Consider the following 13,676-nt stretch of genomic DNA (forward strand, 5'->3'; position numbering starts at 1 on the left):
CAAACCCTAATGGAAAAYTTCACTGCTGGAATATCACAAAAATCCTCAAAAAGTCGTTTTAAGTAGGTCCTTTAAAATTTTCAGATGTGTGAAAGTTGAGTGAATGAGAYCAGGGGAACTGCAGGAGGACTAAAAGATGGTAAAAACTGATTTTTTTTGAAAGATAATGTTACTTGGGAGAACTTAAAACAAAATACATCTCACTTTCTCCTGTGTCCACATATTAATGGTTTACAATAATGCTCTCTATGCATCTATGCAAATACTTGAAGAATGCAATTCWTTGTGCCTTTTGCCTAGTTTTAATAAAATTTGTTGGTTGTCATTAAGAAATACTCTTTCACTGTGCATTATTTCATTACCTCAGTGCAAACCTTCATTTTCTGTGTGGCATTTCTCCAGGGATGGCAGGATTGCTGCCATGAAATGCACTTCTAGAGAGTGAGGGAAGGTGAATCCTATTTACAGCCACTTTCTAAAATAAAAAGGATAAAGCATCACCTTGATTAGGATGCCAAAACCCAAGCTGCAGCGAGTGATTATTTTCTTGGATTATTGGATTATTTTGGATTTTCTTGGATACTTGGATTATTTTCTGCCACCAAAGGAGGTCGCTGCCRTTTCACTCTGCTCCAGCTGCTCTCTCTTGTACTCAGCTCTCCCTCAGCTTCTTTATCCTTTAGGGCTACACCAGTGAGAGCAGAGAAATCATTAAAAATCATCAAAAAAAAATTTCAGATCCACCTGAAACTTTTTTTTTGAAAAAAAACTTTATTTCCCTTTCCACATTCCAAAAACCAGTAGTGAAATGTTATTAAAACTAGAGATTGCATAGTCCTCTCTCCCACAGCCCCATATTGTATTTACTCAGACACAGGTTTAACCAGGTGAGCATCTCAGATGGCAGCAGGACACCTGATGGAGCTCAAAGAATTGGAGAGAGCTTGCCAAGGTCAAGATATGTCCTGAGCAAAAAAATATTTAATGTTTACAGCCACTTGGTCTTTCAGACTGAAAAAATTTTCAGAAGTTTTGGAGATGGTGGCAGAGTTTCTCCTGACATGGGGTTTGCCCTTCCTCAGGTGGGGTCTGGAGCAGCCCCAGAAGCTTCACCAAGGCCTGGGCACCAGAGCTGCTAGGGGAAAAAAAACCCCAAACAAATAAAACTCCCATAAAAATAATTAACTCTGTGCTTCAGGGAAACTCCTGCACCTGACAAAAAGCTGGAAAAGATTTCTCTGTAAGAACACTTCATGGCTTGAGTCGTGCCACTGAGCCCGAGTGAGTGGCTGTTGCAAAATTCACCATTTTTTGGCCATATTTATCAATATTCTTGTCCCATTATTTGCAGAGCAAGTGATGAAACACRGATGAGCAGAGTGAATAGCAGGAGTGCACCGTTCCATCCTTGTCTCTCAGCTCCTCTTGAGACACTGGTGTGTATTTTAGAGCTCATGCATGTGTCTGGAAAGGAAACAAAAAAAGACACAAAGCACTGATCAGTGATCCATCAAGGCCTGGAGACAAAGACATCAATGGCCACCCAGGGGAAGGAGTGCAAGGGCAAACATCAGCCCTGCCAAAAATAAGAGGTGGGAAGGGGCCTCTGAGAGGAGCTCTGTTCCAGGACTATCATATTTCTTGACAACTTTTGTTTCCAGTGGCTGCACATTTAAGGCACAGCAAGGATTAAACACACCCCTTGCTGCCACACCGTGACAAAAATCCTGTCCAAAAGCCCACAGAAAGATCTGGCTTTGGAAAAGACACGGTCAATTTTATTTTCTGCTTTTCCTTTTTAAATTTTCCCACTAGCACCTGGAATATTGATAACACCCACCCAACCTCTAGCCCCTTCTGTAATGTGTTAGTTGTAGTGCATGAATACTTTGGGTTTCTCCTCTGGGGCGATGCTGGAGTTGTCCACCTCTATCAGGATGTTTTTGTCATCTCTGGTGACCGGCGCTGGCTGCTCGTTCTGAAGGACTTGGGGCAGATTCCCTAAACTGACATCCATGTCTTTGAAAGCGTGGAGTAAAAACACCCCCAAAATGATGGTGAGGAAGCCACAAACTGTCCCAATGATGTCAACCACGGTCATGGTGACCCACTCCTTGAAGAGGATGATGGAAGTGGTGATGACGATGGTGGTGAACAGCACGTAGTAGATGGGGAACACCAGCGAGGTGTTGAAAATGTCCAGAGATTTGTTGAGGTAGTTGATCTGMGTGGTGATGGAGGCCACCAGCGTGAGGACCAGGATCCATGTCAGAGGGTTCTGCAGCACAGGCTGGCCAGAAAAGAAGCCCTTGATGGCGATTCCCAAACCCTTGACCGAGGACACGGAGAAGGCGCCGATAACGGAGCAGATGGTGAGGTAGACGAGGATGTTGTTCCGGCCGTAACGGGGCGCGAGGTAGAGGATGAGGAGGAAGCAGAGAGCCAGSAGGATGGCAGCATAAGCCAGGAAACCTGCAGGAGGGAGAGAAGAACCCAAAACTCGAGCGGGGGACACAGGGAACTGTTGAGATTCATAGCCCTGGCAGGGAAAACCCAGCAGCCCCTGTACCTGGCTCCTTCAGCTTRGAAGTCATCTCCTCCAGGGTGGTGACCTCCTCGTCCTCCGGGGCGTGGATCACCATCACCGTGCTGCCCACCAGGCTCAGCAGGCAGCCCAGCTTCCCCAGCAGGTTGAGCCGTTCTCCGAGCAGATACGAGGACAGAATGGCACTGCACGGGACAGAAAAACATCATCCGGCACTTTTCAGTCCTCTCAAAAAGAAACAGCACCTCAAATAAACTTAAAAATGCTTCTATATCACACAAGGACACAAATTCGGTATAAATTAATAGGATTCCAGTGTGTTAATACACAATCACATGGCATCCACCGACAGCTGAACCTGCAGGGGTGCAGGTGTGACCTGTAGATCACAGCTCTTGTGTCAGCAAGGTGTAAAAATGCTGAATGTTTTAGCACATCCTCAGAAATGTTCTTTYGGTGTCTGAAGAATCACTCAGGAGCTGCTGGGCACTATGAAGCTTTTAATAYTCAGGGAAATTACYTCAAGGATCAGTATAGAGAAAAAAMCTGACCCTAACAACAGAAGAGTWATGTTAATTTTAACTAAATCATCACAGAAACTCTGAAGGTACTAGGGCTACAGATATATCTGCAAAAATATCTAGTTTTTGTCCMAAAAAAWWTGGGGCAAGACACCAGAGCAGTCCKAACTCTCAGTTTGCTTATTCATTTCACAATAACAGAGTTTCTTTAAAAACTTAAGTACTCAGAGTCAGGTATTTAGGTAGGAGTCTCCTGTTTAAAAATAAAGCAATAAAATAGGGTTTCAGCCCTTTTGGCAACAGCCAGAAGCATAAAACCCTACAACTTCAGAGGACCCTAAAAGCCCATAAAACAAAAGGCAGGTAGTTTGAAAGCAAGCCTGGTATTTTTGACCCTTTTAAATTTTTAGTACTCTTGACTACAAAAACAAAACTAGAAAAACAAACAAACAATAAAACCCCTCCAATCTTGACTTGGCTAAAGAGCTGGAATAAGGAATGATGCCATGCAAATATTTGCAATAATTTAACCTGCAGTGTAAATTATGGCAAAAATATGTTAAATTATGGCTGCCCTCCACATGCAGCACTTCCAGAAGGACATGATACCTAATTCAATGGTTCCCAAATGATCCCCCAAAAGGACAGCAGTGGTTAAAGTGTTTTTCAGAAAACACAGACATTTTTTGCTTTGGGCAGAATAAATCATATTAGCATCCCTTCAAGTCTATTTTTACAAGTCAAACAGGCAAACAAGAAAAAAAAAAAAAGGCAAATTGCAAAATATAGACACAAAAATCACCTTATGAGCACGCTCAGAGCCCCCAGAGGTGTGACAATAGTTGCAGGAGCAAAGGCATAGGCAGCGAAGTTGGCAGCTTCCCCTCCACCCACTAAACAAACACAAGAAAAATAAATACCAGTGAGTCCCAGTGCACTTTCTGTGATTTCTCTGGGGGCTTGCAAACCAGTCAGGAGTCACTTGGAGAGTGGGTTTTACACTGGGGCTGCTAACAGGGGCAGAGAGCGGGTGAAAATCTATTCCAGATTAAGAGAGGCACCACTGCAGGAGGAAACCCTCCCACGGGAAGGGCTGGGGGTGCCAGGGCTTGGCCATGTCAGGGCTGACCCATGGCCCATGAACCCCCAGTCCGGCCAGGGAGCTGCTGTGGGTGGAAATGAGGGAGGGGCAGCTGTGGGACCCCCATCCTTGGGGCTGTGATGGTGTTTTGGGGGCTGTGATGGGATCCCTGGGGGCTGTGATGGTCTCTTTGGGGCTGTGATGGTGTCCCTGGGGCTGTGATGGTGTTTTGGGGGCTCTGACGGTGTCCTTGGGGCTGTGATGGTGAATTGGGGCTGTGATAATGTCCCTGGGGCTGTGATAATGTCCCTGGGGCTGTGATGGTGTTTTGGGGGCTCTGACGGTGTCCCTGGGGCTGTGATGGTGAATTGGGGCTGTGATGGTGAATTGGGGCTGTGATGGTGTCCCTGGGGCTGTGATAATGTCCCTGGGGCTGTGATGGTGTCCCTGGGGCTGTGATGGGGTCCCTGGGGCTCTGACAGTGTCCCTGGGGCTGTGATGGGGTCCCTGGAGCTGTGATGGGGTCCCTGGGGCTGTGGGGTCCCTCTTTGCTGTACTGCCCTTGTCCCCAAGCAGCGAGGGCAGAGCAAGGTGGGGACACCTTGAGCTGTGGCTGCCGTGGTGACAGCCAGGGAAGAGAGCTCTGAAACACCCTGCTGTAAAATCTGCTGCTCTCTGGGCAGCTCTGGGTGCAATTTGGGGAGACACTGTAATGCTGCAGTGTGAAAGAAAGGTTTTAAGAGCTCATTCCAAGGGAAAGCAAGCTTTTTCAAGGAAGGAGATGCTACCAAAGGCTCTTTGTTATCTCCCTGTGCTGCAGCAGGAACCTTCCCAGAGCCCCCAGGCAMTCACTCAGGGAGGCTGTTTGCCCTGTGCCTGCCAGCTGCCTCATTAAAACCTGGCTTTTCACGCTTTTGATCAGGTAAAACTGAGCCAGCGAGTCTTGCCAGTCCTGCGGGAGGATGGACTGGGAGATCCTGCGTGGATCACTGCCTCTCCTCTCCCTGAGGAGCCTCTGCTGGGGATGGGGGAGCTCCACAGAAAACAGGCTGTAAGCACGATGTTCCACACCTCATCCACAGGGACAGACCCTGGGAATGCTGCACACCCAGACAAACAGCTCCTACTCACTGGTTAACAGKCCAGCCCACCAGAGCCAGTCCTTCAGGTAGCCGTGGCCTCCGTCTCCTGGGGAAAAAAAAAAGTGCAGGAGTTAACAAAAATATTCTTCAGAGCAAGAGATGGGAATGTCTCTTTGGAGAGGGATAAACTGCAAAGGGAAGAGTGTGACAAAGAATAAGAATGGACAAACTGTGGTGGGAACTAATCCAATTGTGGTCCTGACCCATAGGCTGTTGGACATAAGGAGCTTAATCCTACTGACATTGTGAACCCTGATTTTACCAGGTCAGGGAAAAGCCATGTTTTTGATAAATCTGACCCAACTGAAGCTGTCAGGAACTGAAGCAGGGTTTGACTTGCCTTAGAGAAAAGTGATGTGCTCAGATAGCTGGGTATACCCTGGGACTGAGAGATCACAGGGTGAAATGGGACAAGGGGCAATGAAGAACTGGACAGAAAGACTTCAGCACACAGGGAAATATCTTTTGCTAGAGTTCAGCCTCTTGTGGTTCCTCAACAACTCCATAAATGCTAAAGTTCAAATGTTATGCTTTATTATTCTTCAGAAATTGCTGTTTATTTGTTTAGGGTTTTTTCTCAAGAACTMTTTTTTATCAGCTGCACTTCTCTGTCATTAACCTCTAATTCCTTGTTAAACATTCTGAAAAATAGGGAGGGGTTTACTCTTGTTTACTCGCTTGGCTCTGCTGTGGGAAGAGCTCATGGAGGGAAGGAGGAGAGAGACATCTTCTAAWGAGGAAGCAATACTGATATTTCATTGTGCAAATATAATGCCACAAAGCAAACCCATCCGTGTTCAGCAGCTGCGTGTGGCCAGCCCAGGGGCAGAGGATGGAGATGAACTTGAGATTGGCCTGTGATTCAGGTGATGTTGGCAGCTTTGTCTCTGGGAAGCTATTTCATCATTCCATACCTCTGTGTCCCCTTATGGACACAGAGTAAAACGGGGATGGTGATATTCACTYCCTCTGAAAAATTATTTAAGAATTTTTCTTAATAGGCCAGAACTGGGAAGCAGCAGCATTTGAATGGCCATTGCTCTGCTCTGCAGTTCTGTAAGTATGTCAGCTGCCAGGTAGGACTCAGGCTGCTGCTGGAGCACGTTTGCAATGCTGATGGGATGAGCCCAATTGCACAGAGCGATCCTGCTTTAGGCAGCGCTGCCCCATCCGTGTGGACGTGTGTGCACACATAAACACGTGCCTCGCCCCACGAGCCTGGTGCTGGAGCAGAGTTATCTGCACCTTGTTGAGCAACACAGCCCCAGAGGATCCCTTCTGAACCCACAGAGTTCCCACAGAGCCGGCCTGTCCTGCACTCACACACAGCACTGTTAATGCTGTTCAGGCACTCRGGGTTCATCCCTGTCCTGGTGCCCTGCTGGCAGAGCTGCCTGCTGCCTCAGTTAGAGCAGGAGTGGGGTCAGGGCACTGTTCTACCCTGCTCCAGGCTGGGGCACAGCCATGAGCTGCAGCTTTGTGCAAAGGAACCCATTTCAAAGAGTTTTTAGCACTCTGCTTCTTCCCAGCTTCACACCTTGCTGTGTGATGGGCAGGTATTGTCCACAATCACTCGCTATTTGTGTGGCCAGGCGAGGGAATATTGCTTTTAGCTGAGCTCTTCCAGCACAGGGTTTTKTAAATTAACTCCTAAATTAACTCCTTTCCAATGCCAGGCCCATAAATGAGCTCCTCAGCTCCCACACAGCACTGCTGTCTGGGTCTCACACATAAAAATGCATCCACAAAAAAAGTCTTATTTACATTGCTGATAGAAGTCTGACTGTACCCAGAGGTGCTCCCTTGCCCTACCAGTGCTGAAATTTGGGTTATGTGTGTGCAGTCCTAGGCACTGGTGATCCTTCCCTCTCCTGCCCTCCAAAAGCCTCACCTGCCCTGGTGCCTCCCYTCTCCACCAGCCGTAGCAGCCCCTTTTTCTTGAGGATGACGCTGCTCCCRATGAGGAAGCTGGAGAAGACAGCCAAGCCCAGGCCAATGTAGAATCCATAATTGCTTTCCAGCCGAGTTATCCAGGAATTATCCGAAGTCCCATTGTCCTCGCTGATCACTTGGCACACGACCCGGTGGGAAAGGCATGAGAGGGTGATCAGAGACCCTTGGGGATAAAACAGCAAATTATTGACATGACTATCAGCTGTATTCCCTTGGACCCATTCCAGTGTCACCCTAACAGCACAAAAAAAAAGCTCAGAACACCTCTTTACTCACCTCTGGAAATGGCAGGGTGCTGTCTGACASATTCATGGCCTGCAGTTCAAACACCTCTTTAACACTGAATGTGTCTACACACTGAACTGGAAGGCCACAAGGACCTCTAAAAAAGTAATCTGAATTTCCAAACATATCTGCCAGAGGATCTCCACCAAACTCCAAGGTTATGGTGTTGAACTCGGCCTTATCAACACTCAGCCTTGCTGATCTGAATGCTTTGGTGCTTTCCAGCCAAATAATATCCTAAATTTCCAGAAAAAATATATCCAAACAATATTGACAATCCAGCCAATAATAATCCTCACACCTGCCAGCTCATCTGCAGTTACAGCTTTGGGTTTGATGTGGAGCGATGCCAACACTTGGTGAGTGTGCATCTCCTGCTCTGTGTGCTGAGCTGTGTCATAGGACAATACCTTTCCTCTACTGTTTAATGGCTTTATTCTGCCCTTTTGCAGAGTGCCTGAGTGCTCCTAAAGCAAACACAGTCCTGCTAGAGTGAAAGGACGGAGAGCAGGCACAGCTTCTGCTGCTAACACCAAAAGCACTGCACCCCTATAGCTCTGCCCAAGGCGTGTTGCTGTGTGGGGGTGGCAAAATTGCAGAGCCTCTTCCTCCCCTGACACTCCCACCACACCCAGCACATGTTTCGTGCAATCTTTACTCTGAGTGTAGTAAAGTTGGTGTGACTGTGACCATGAGAAATAGAGCAGCCAGGTGGAGCACAGAAGTTTCTTTGTAATAAAAGACTTCTTTTTTTTTTTTGCCTGAACTCACTCAGGAATTACAGAGCAAGTATTTGTGTCTCTGCAGGCGAGGGTATGGAATGGCTAAACCGCTCCCAGCGGTGCCAGGAGCCTGGGCATGGGCCCCACATTTTTCCTGAATCAGGAGTAGCCTGGCTTAGATCTTCTGCAGCTGCAACCCCTGGCCCTGGGATGCATARCTGAGGTTTTGGATCTGAACTGGCTATAAACGTTTTTCTAAAGGAAAAAAAAAAAAAAAATCCAGTGGCTTTCGATATGAGTTTCCAATTAGGGTTCCCTAACAGAATTTTTTTTCTACTAGAAAAACATTCTTGAACACGGAAATATCTCGTGGGGAGTACAAGGGGAATTTGCCTCCTCGGCTGGTGAAAATCTCCGCAAGGTACTACCGGGCACAAGCATGAGGCAGCGGGAGGGGGTGATTACCGACTGGATTAGGTAATCCTTAAAGGAAAATAACCCAACTCCTGGCTTCCCTGAGCATTTGCAGGCTGGCAGAGTGTTCTGCCGGCTCCTCCAAAGTGACTCAAGTTTCCCCACTCCTATAGAGACCTCAAAAATAGGAAAAAAAAAAAAAAACCAAAAAAAAACCACCAAACAAAAAAAACAAAACCTAAAGCAGAGCAGTGACAGAGGAAAGTCCCAAAGCTGGGTGGGATAAGGCCGGGGAGGGATAAGGCCGGGGGGTGCGGCGGGTTCAGCCCCGCGCTCAGAGCCGGAGCGGCCGTCCCGTCCCGGACTTATCCCTGCCCTGTCCCGGACTTGTCCCGGCTCTCTCCCGGCTCTGTCCCGGTTCTGTCCCGCCCTGTCCCCTCTCTCCGGGCCGGTCCCGCTGCCCGGGGCTGCACCCACCGTTGCCGCAGCTGCTGTTGGTCTCCAGCGGCTCCATCGCTTTCGCTCTCCGGACGCTCCGCGCATCCCGGGCCGAGGGCAGGGCCGGGCACACCTGAGCCCGCCCCGCTCCTCCTCCAGCATGGGCCGGCCCTGGCTGGGCTGGGAGCGCTGGAAATGCCCGGTGAGCCCTGCACGGTCCGCAGTGCCAGCCCTTGTCCCCCAGCATTTGTCCCCATCCCCGTCCCTGGTCGGTGCGGGGGTTCTGTGACTGCGCACAGAGCCGGGACAAAGCTGCTGCCGCAGTCCGGGCAGGGGTTTCTCCTCTGGAGGATGCTTTCCTTGTTGCAGAGGCTGGAGAAGGTGCTGGGGCAGCAGAAGGATGGCTCGGAGGTGTGTGAGTGGGGATAGGGGAGCCTGGTGTGCGCTGAACGAATCGTGCACGCTGTGAACCCTTGCCACGTGTGAACAGTGTGGCGGAACAGAAAATAAAAGTAAACAGGAGAAATATTGGTGGCAGTGTCAGTTTAACGGTTGGACTCGATGAGCTRAGAGGAAGTTTCCAACCTAAAAGTTTTGGGCTGCACAATATGCAAAGRATATGAAGTTGTTTGGGATCATCCAAAGAAGGGCCACGAAAAGGGGTCTGGAGGAGAAGCCCTGTGAAGAGCAATTGGGGTCACTTGGTTTGTTCAGGCTGGAGAAGAGGARCCTCCATCAACTCSCCCTTCCMCAGCAGCTGCAGCTTCCCTTGCTGACGGTGTGTGAATGTTTTGGACTGTGTGACACATCAGTTTTGCCTTCATCCCACCGTCCTCTGCCGACCTCCCTTCGTGCATTTGTGCCTGGTGGCTGTGTGTGCACAGAAACCTATTGCTGATACAAAAGTCCTTTCGTTGCCATTAGCCAGGTTCGGCTGTAGGTCAACAGAGATAAGTAAAATCAACAGTAAAACAATAGCTGTGCTTCAGCAAGCCCACATTTAGGTGTAGAAAGGGTCCCTGCTAAAAGGAAATATAAAGATATGAGATTTGCAGGAGCTAAATGCATCTGAAAAATTGCTTTGGTTTTTTCCCCATAAAATAAATCGCCTTTYTAGACAGAAATTGCCCTTAGACAGCCGTAGATCAGGCTGCAGCATTGCTAACTCCTYGTGGCTCCTTCACTCAGTGCCTGATCCTATCTCCGAGCAACTGTTTTCCCCAGCAAATGTAATGCTCAAGTGCTCTGTGAGTCATTTGATTTTAATCAAGTYTGTTCATCCATCACAGTCCTGCGGGGTCACTGGCTGGGAGAGGCTGTGCCAGCCAAATCCCACGTCCTCCCCTTTATCACGGGGCACTTGATAATCAATCCAAGTCATATGGCAGCAGGTTTTGAAGTAGGAAATGAAACATGTGCTAATTTATCAGTGTTGTGGGAGCAACTTCTGCTGCTGTTACTTATTATGCAACCAAAAGGGACAAGACTCAGGTTAAGGCAATGATGGTGGGATTTGGCCTTTATTTAGTAAATTTACTGGCTGATGCTGGTTAGGAGCTGGTTAGTTCATGCAATGTGTGAGTACAGGGCTGGTTGCAGAAACTGCTGTGAYGGTGGAGTGGGACAAGTATTTGCTGTGTCTGCAGTGCWKRCWSYSYSYRSKGRMWKKGSKRWYYSCTGTCCCCTCACAGGGGGCTCTGCCTGTTCACTCTGRTCCTTGGGGCACTCTGAGGCTCTCCCCTTTGCTGGACCTTTTCCAGCACCCTGAGGTCTTGCTCATGGCTGTGGTGTGGTAACTGTGTCCAAAATAATTTCCAAGCTTTTTCGGGTGATGTTGTTGGCATCTGTGCTCACTGTGCAGGAAGAGGTGTGAAGGAGGCAGCAAACTTTTATGGAAGAGATTTGGGTTAAAATAATCCTTTTGGTCATGGTGCAGCCTCATCCATTAGTGCCACAGCATGGAGCAGTCAAAAGCAAAAAGCWCTTTGGGAGCACAGCTTTATCCTYCTCTGTCAGCTTGGTTTCCTAAAGAAAAGGGGAATATGAGCACATCCACATGTGTTTATCCACGTACTTCTTTTCCTCCCCAAAGATATTGAACCTGTGGACCACTTTTGCCACATTTGACAAGGGGTGAGAGCTCCAAAAGAAGCCTTTCTAAGTCCTGGAAAGAGAGACATGACAGGGAAGATGTCCCCAAAAGRAGGGGACACTGCAGTGTGAGCTGACTCTATCACACACGGGGGAAGGAGCGTGCCTGGGTGACACCAGAGTGGGACAAGCTTCAGTCAGCCACAGGTACCAGTGTGTCATGGATTTCCTTCTCTCTGGCACAGGGACTGCAGGGGTGCAGTCTAAAATCACAGAGTCACAGGAGCTGCATTTGATGGATTTGGCAAGGCTGGAATGGCAAAATGGGAGCGAGAGCCAGTGGGATTGGCGTGGAGCCTTCTGTGCTTAGTCAAGGGCAGGTTGAGACTGATAGCAATAAAGGAGGGATGCAGCCAATGCCTCTTTTATTGCTTCATATCCTCATTTTAATGGGAAGGCTGTAATTAAGGGAATTTAGCTCCAAGCTATGACCTCACGGGGTTGATACTCRCATCAGATGCTGCCTCAGAAATAACTCATCAGAAATCAGGGAGTCTTCCTTAGCAGCTCATCTTCCAACCATGCAGTTCCTCCTGAAATACTAGTTTCCAGGCCAAAACCTTGACAGGAATCTGGGGGGCAGAACAAGGCAGCTTTGCATGCAAATAATCTCTTTAGCAACATCCAAAGGCTGTTCTTTCCCCTGCTCTTGTCTGCTCATCTCTTCTGCTCTGGAAAAAAATGATGGAAAAGTACTGAGTATCAATTGTCCTCTGTTGAAATAATGGGGGAAAGCATCCTGCTAACAGGTGGTGGAAACTTTGGCCCTCAGATGTCTGTTTCTGTGGAAACTTTCTGAACAGCTTTGTAATATTCTGCTCTGGCTTTGTACACTTTTAGGGCTCCAAGGAGCTGTCTGCTGCTTCAAAGAGAGGGTGAATCCTTTTTCTGGTACTGATTTGATAGGGTGGGGGTTAAGGGAATTGTCTGGTGTTGGATGATTGCAGCTGTACATGAAAGGATGCCCAAAGTTTGAAATACTGAACTTTGTTGAGCAGACAGCCTTTAATTCTGTCTGTCTCAAGGTAATCATGTCTGCAGTGGCTGAGGCTGTCATTTGGTGCCACAGCACCAACAGGGACAGTTCCCAAGCCTGTCACACCCCTGGTGGGTTCCAACCCTTGCAGTCCTGCCCTCCCCATGCTGGTACACAACCTGTGGCTCTGTGCTGAGCTGCTGAGTCATTCAGGGTCATGAGGCCATAAAACACATCCCAGCTTTCTCCCAGGATTGCCAAATCCTTTATCCAGATCAGTTCAGCCATCCAGGTCACTGTGGGCCCGCAAAGCCACAAGCTGGCAGAGCAGGAGGGGTGGGCTGGTGATGGACAGCAGTGGGTGAGTGACACGTAATCAGCAGATCRTTTGTTTGCAGACTCCTTATCTGGAGGCGTTTGCATCAGAACTCTAAATCAAGCAAAGCTAGATTGGAAAGGCACTCCTGACTTGCAGAGGGGGTCACAGAAAGGGTAATTTTGTTAAGCTTTTGAAAGAATAAAACAATCATTAATTAGCTGTTCTCTGCATTGGTGAAGTGACTTTCATCTGAAGATGTAAACATGTTTAAGAGTATTAGGAAGAAAGATAGGGGCCTGTATCTTTGATATTGCTCCCTTAGGGYTGGTTGTTCAAAATTCAGAGTCTGGGACCCTGATCCTCAAAGCAAGAATTGCTTCTGTCTCCAGGTGAGACCATGTGAGCTCTCAGCACTTCACAGGGCTGGTGTGAGAACTGGGGTGTCCATGGCACAGCAGCTAAAATTAGTTAAAAAACAAACAACAAAAAAAAGGAATGGAGGAATTTAAAAAGTAGAGAAATCTTGATGGGAAAGGATGAAACCCCAATCAACCCGTTCAGCAGCAGTGGCTGAGGCAGGAAGGAAATCCTGGCTCTCCTCTCTGCCATTCCCCATTGCAGAACCATGTTGAAATCAGTAAAYATTGGGCAACTTCAGACCATCAAACACTCCTGCAGAGCAGGATGGACCCACAGAGCTGCAACACAGCCTCACTTGGAGCACACTGCAAAGCTCAACAGAGCTGCCTGGCCATGGTGTAAAGTTCACTTCCAATTTTGTGGGAAGAATCATTGCATTTTTATTCCTCTTAAGCCAGGAAGCTGCTCTCATGAAGAAACTTTGGGAAGAAGCCACAAAAGGGAACACCAGTTACAGGGTTTGGTGTGGAGCTGATGAGCACAGGGGTCCAGCTCCCATGGATCCATGTCAGTTCTTTCACCCCAATTCCTCAGCTCCCAAATCCTTTCCCCTTGGTTCCCTCTGCTCCTTCTGCAATCAACAGCTATAGCTGCTCCTTGGATGCTTTAACCACAAAACTAAGAATGGTTCCAAATGGAAATTTGGGAAAATAATAGCAAGGAGAATCTCCTGGAAATAAAAAAAAAAAGGCCCCTGTGGAGTTGACAA

General features: G+C 48.1%; 1 protein-coding gene across 2 annotated transcripts; it reads right to left on the reverse strand.

Moving 5' to 3' along the window:
- Positions 1-587: 587 nt before the first annotated feature.
- On the reverse strand, positions 588-9,241 carry NIPAL4 (NIPA like domain containing 4). 2 transcript variants are annotated; one of them, XM_057379407.1, is made up of 7 exons: positions 9,141-9,240; positions 7,181-7,405; positions 5,279-5,335; positions 3,869-3,959; positions 2,570-2,730; positions 1,889-2,472; positions 588-1,464 (listed from the first exon to the last, which is right to left on the reverse strand). In XM_057379407.1, exons 1-7 carry the CDS (start codon positions 9,175-9,177, stop codon positions 1,453-1,455), a joined length of 1,167 nt encoding a protein of 388 aa, XP_057235390.1. In that variant the 5' UTR covers positions 9,178-9,240; the 3' UTR covers positions 588-1,452. The 2 variants fall into 2 exon arrangements, with proteins under 2 accessions (XP_057235390.1, XP_057235389.1); XM_057379406.1 differs by lacking the exon at positions 588-1,464 and having other exon boundaries at positions 1,471-2,472; positions 9,141-9,241.
- Between the last annotated feature and the right edge of the window lie 4,435 nt (positions 9,242-13,676).

Source organism: Malurus melanocephalus, unplaced genomic scaffold, assembly GCF_030028575.1.
Source record: "Malurus melanocephalus ecotype Western Australia unplaced genomic scaffold, MMel_1.1 scaffold_404, whole genome shotgun sequence".
Lineage (NCBI taxonomy): Eukaryota > Metazoa > Chordata > Aves > Passeriformes > Maluridae > Malurus > Malurus melanocephalus.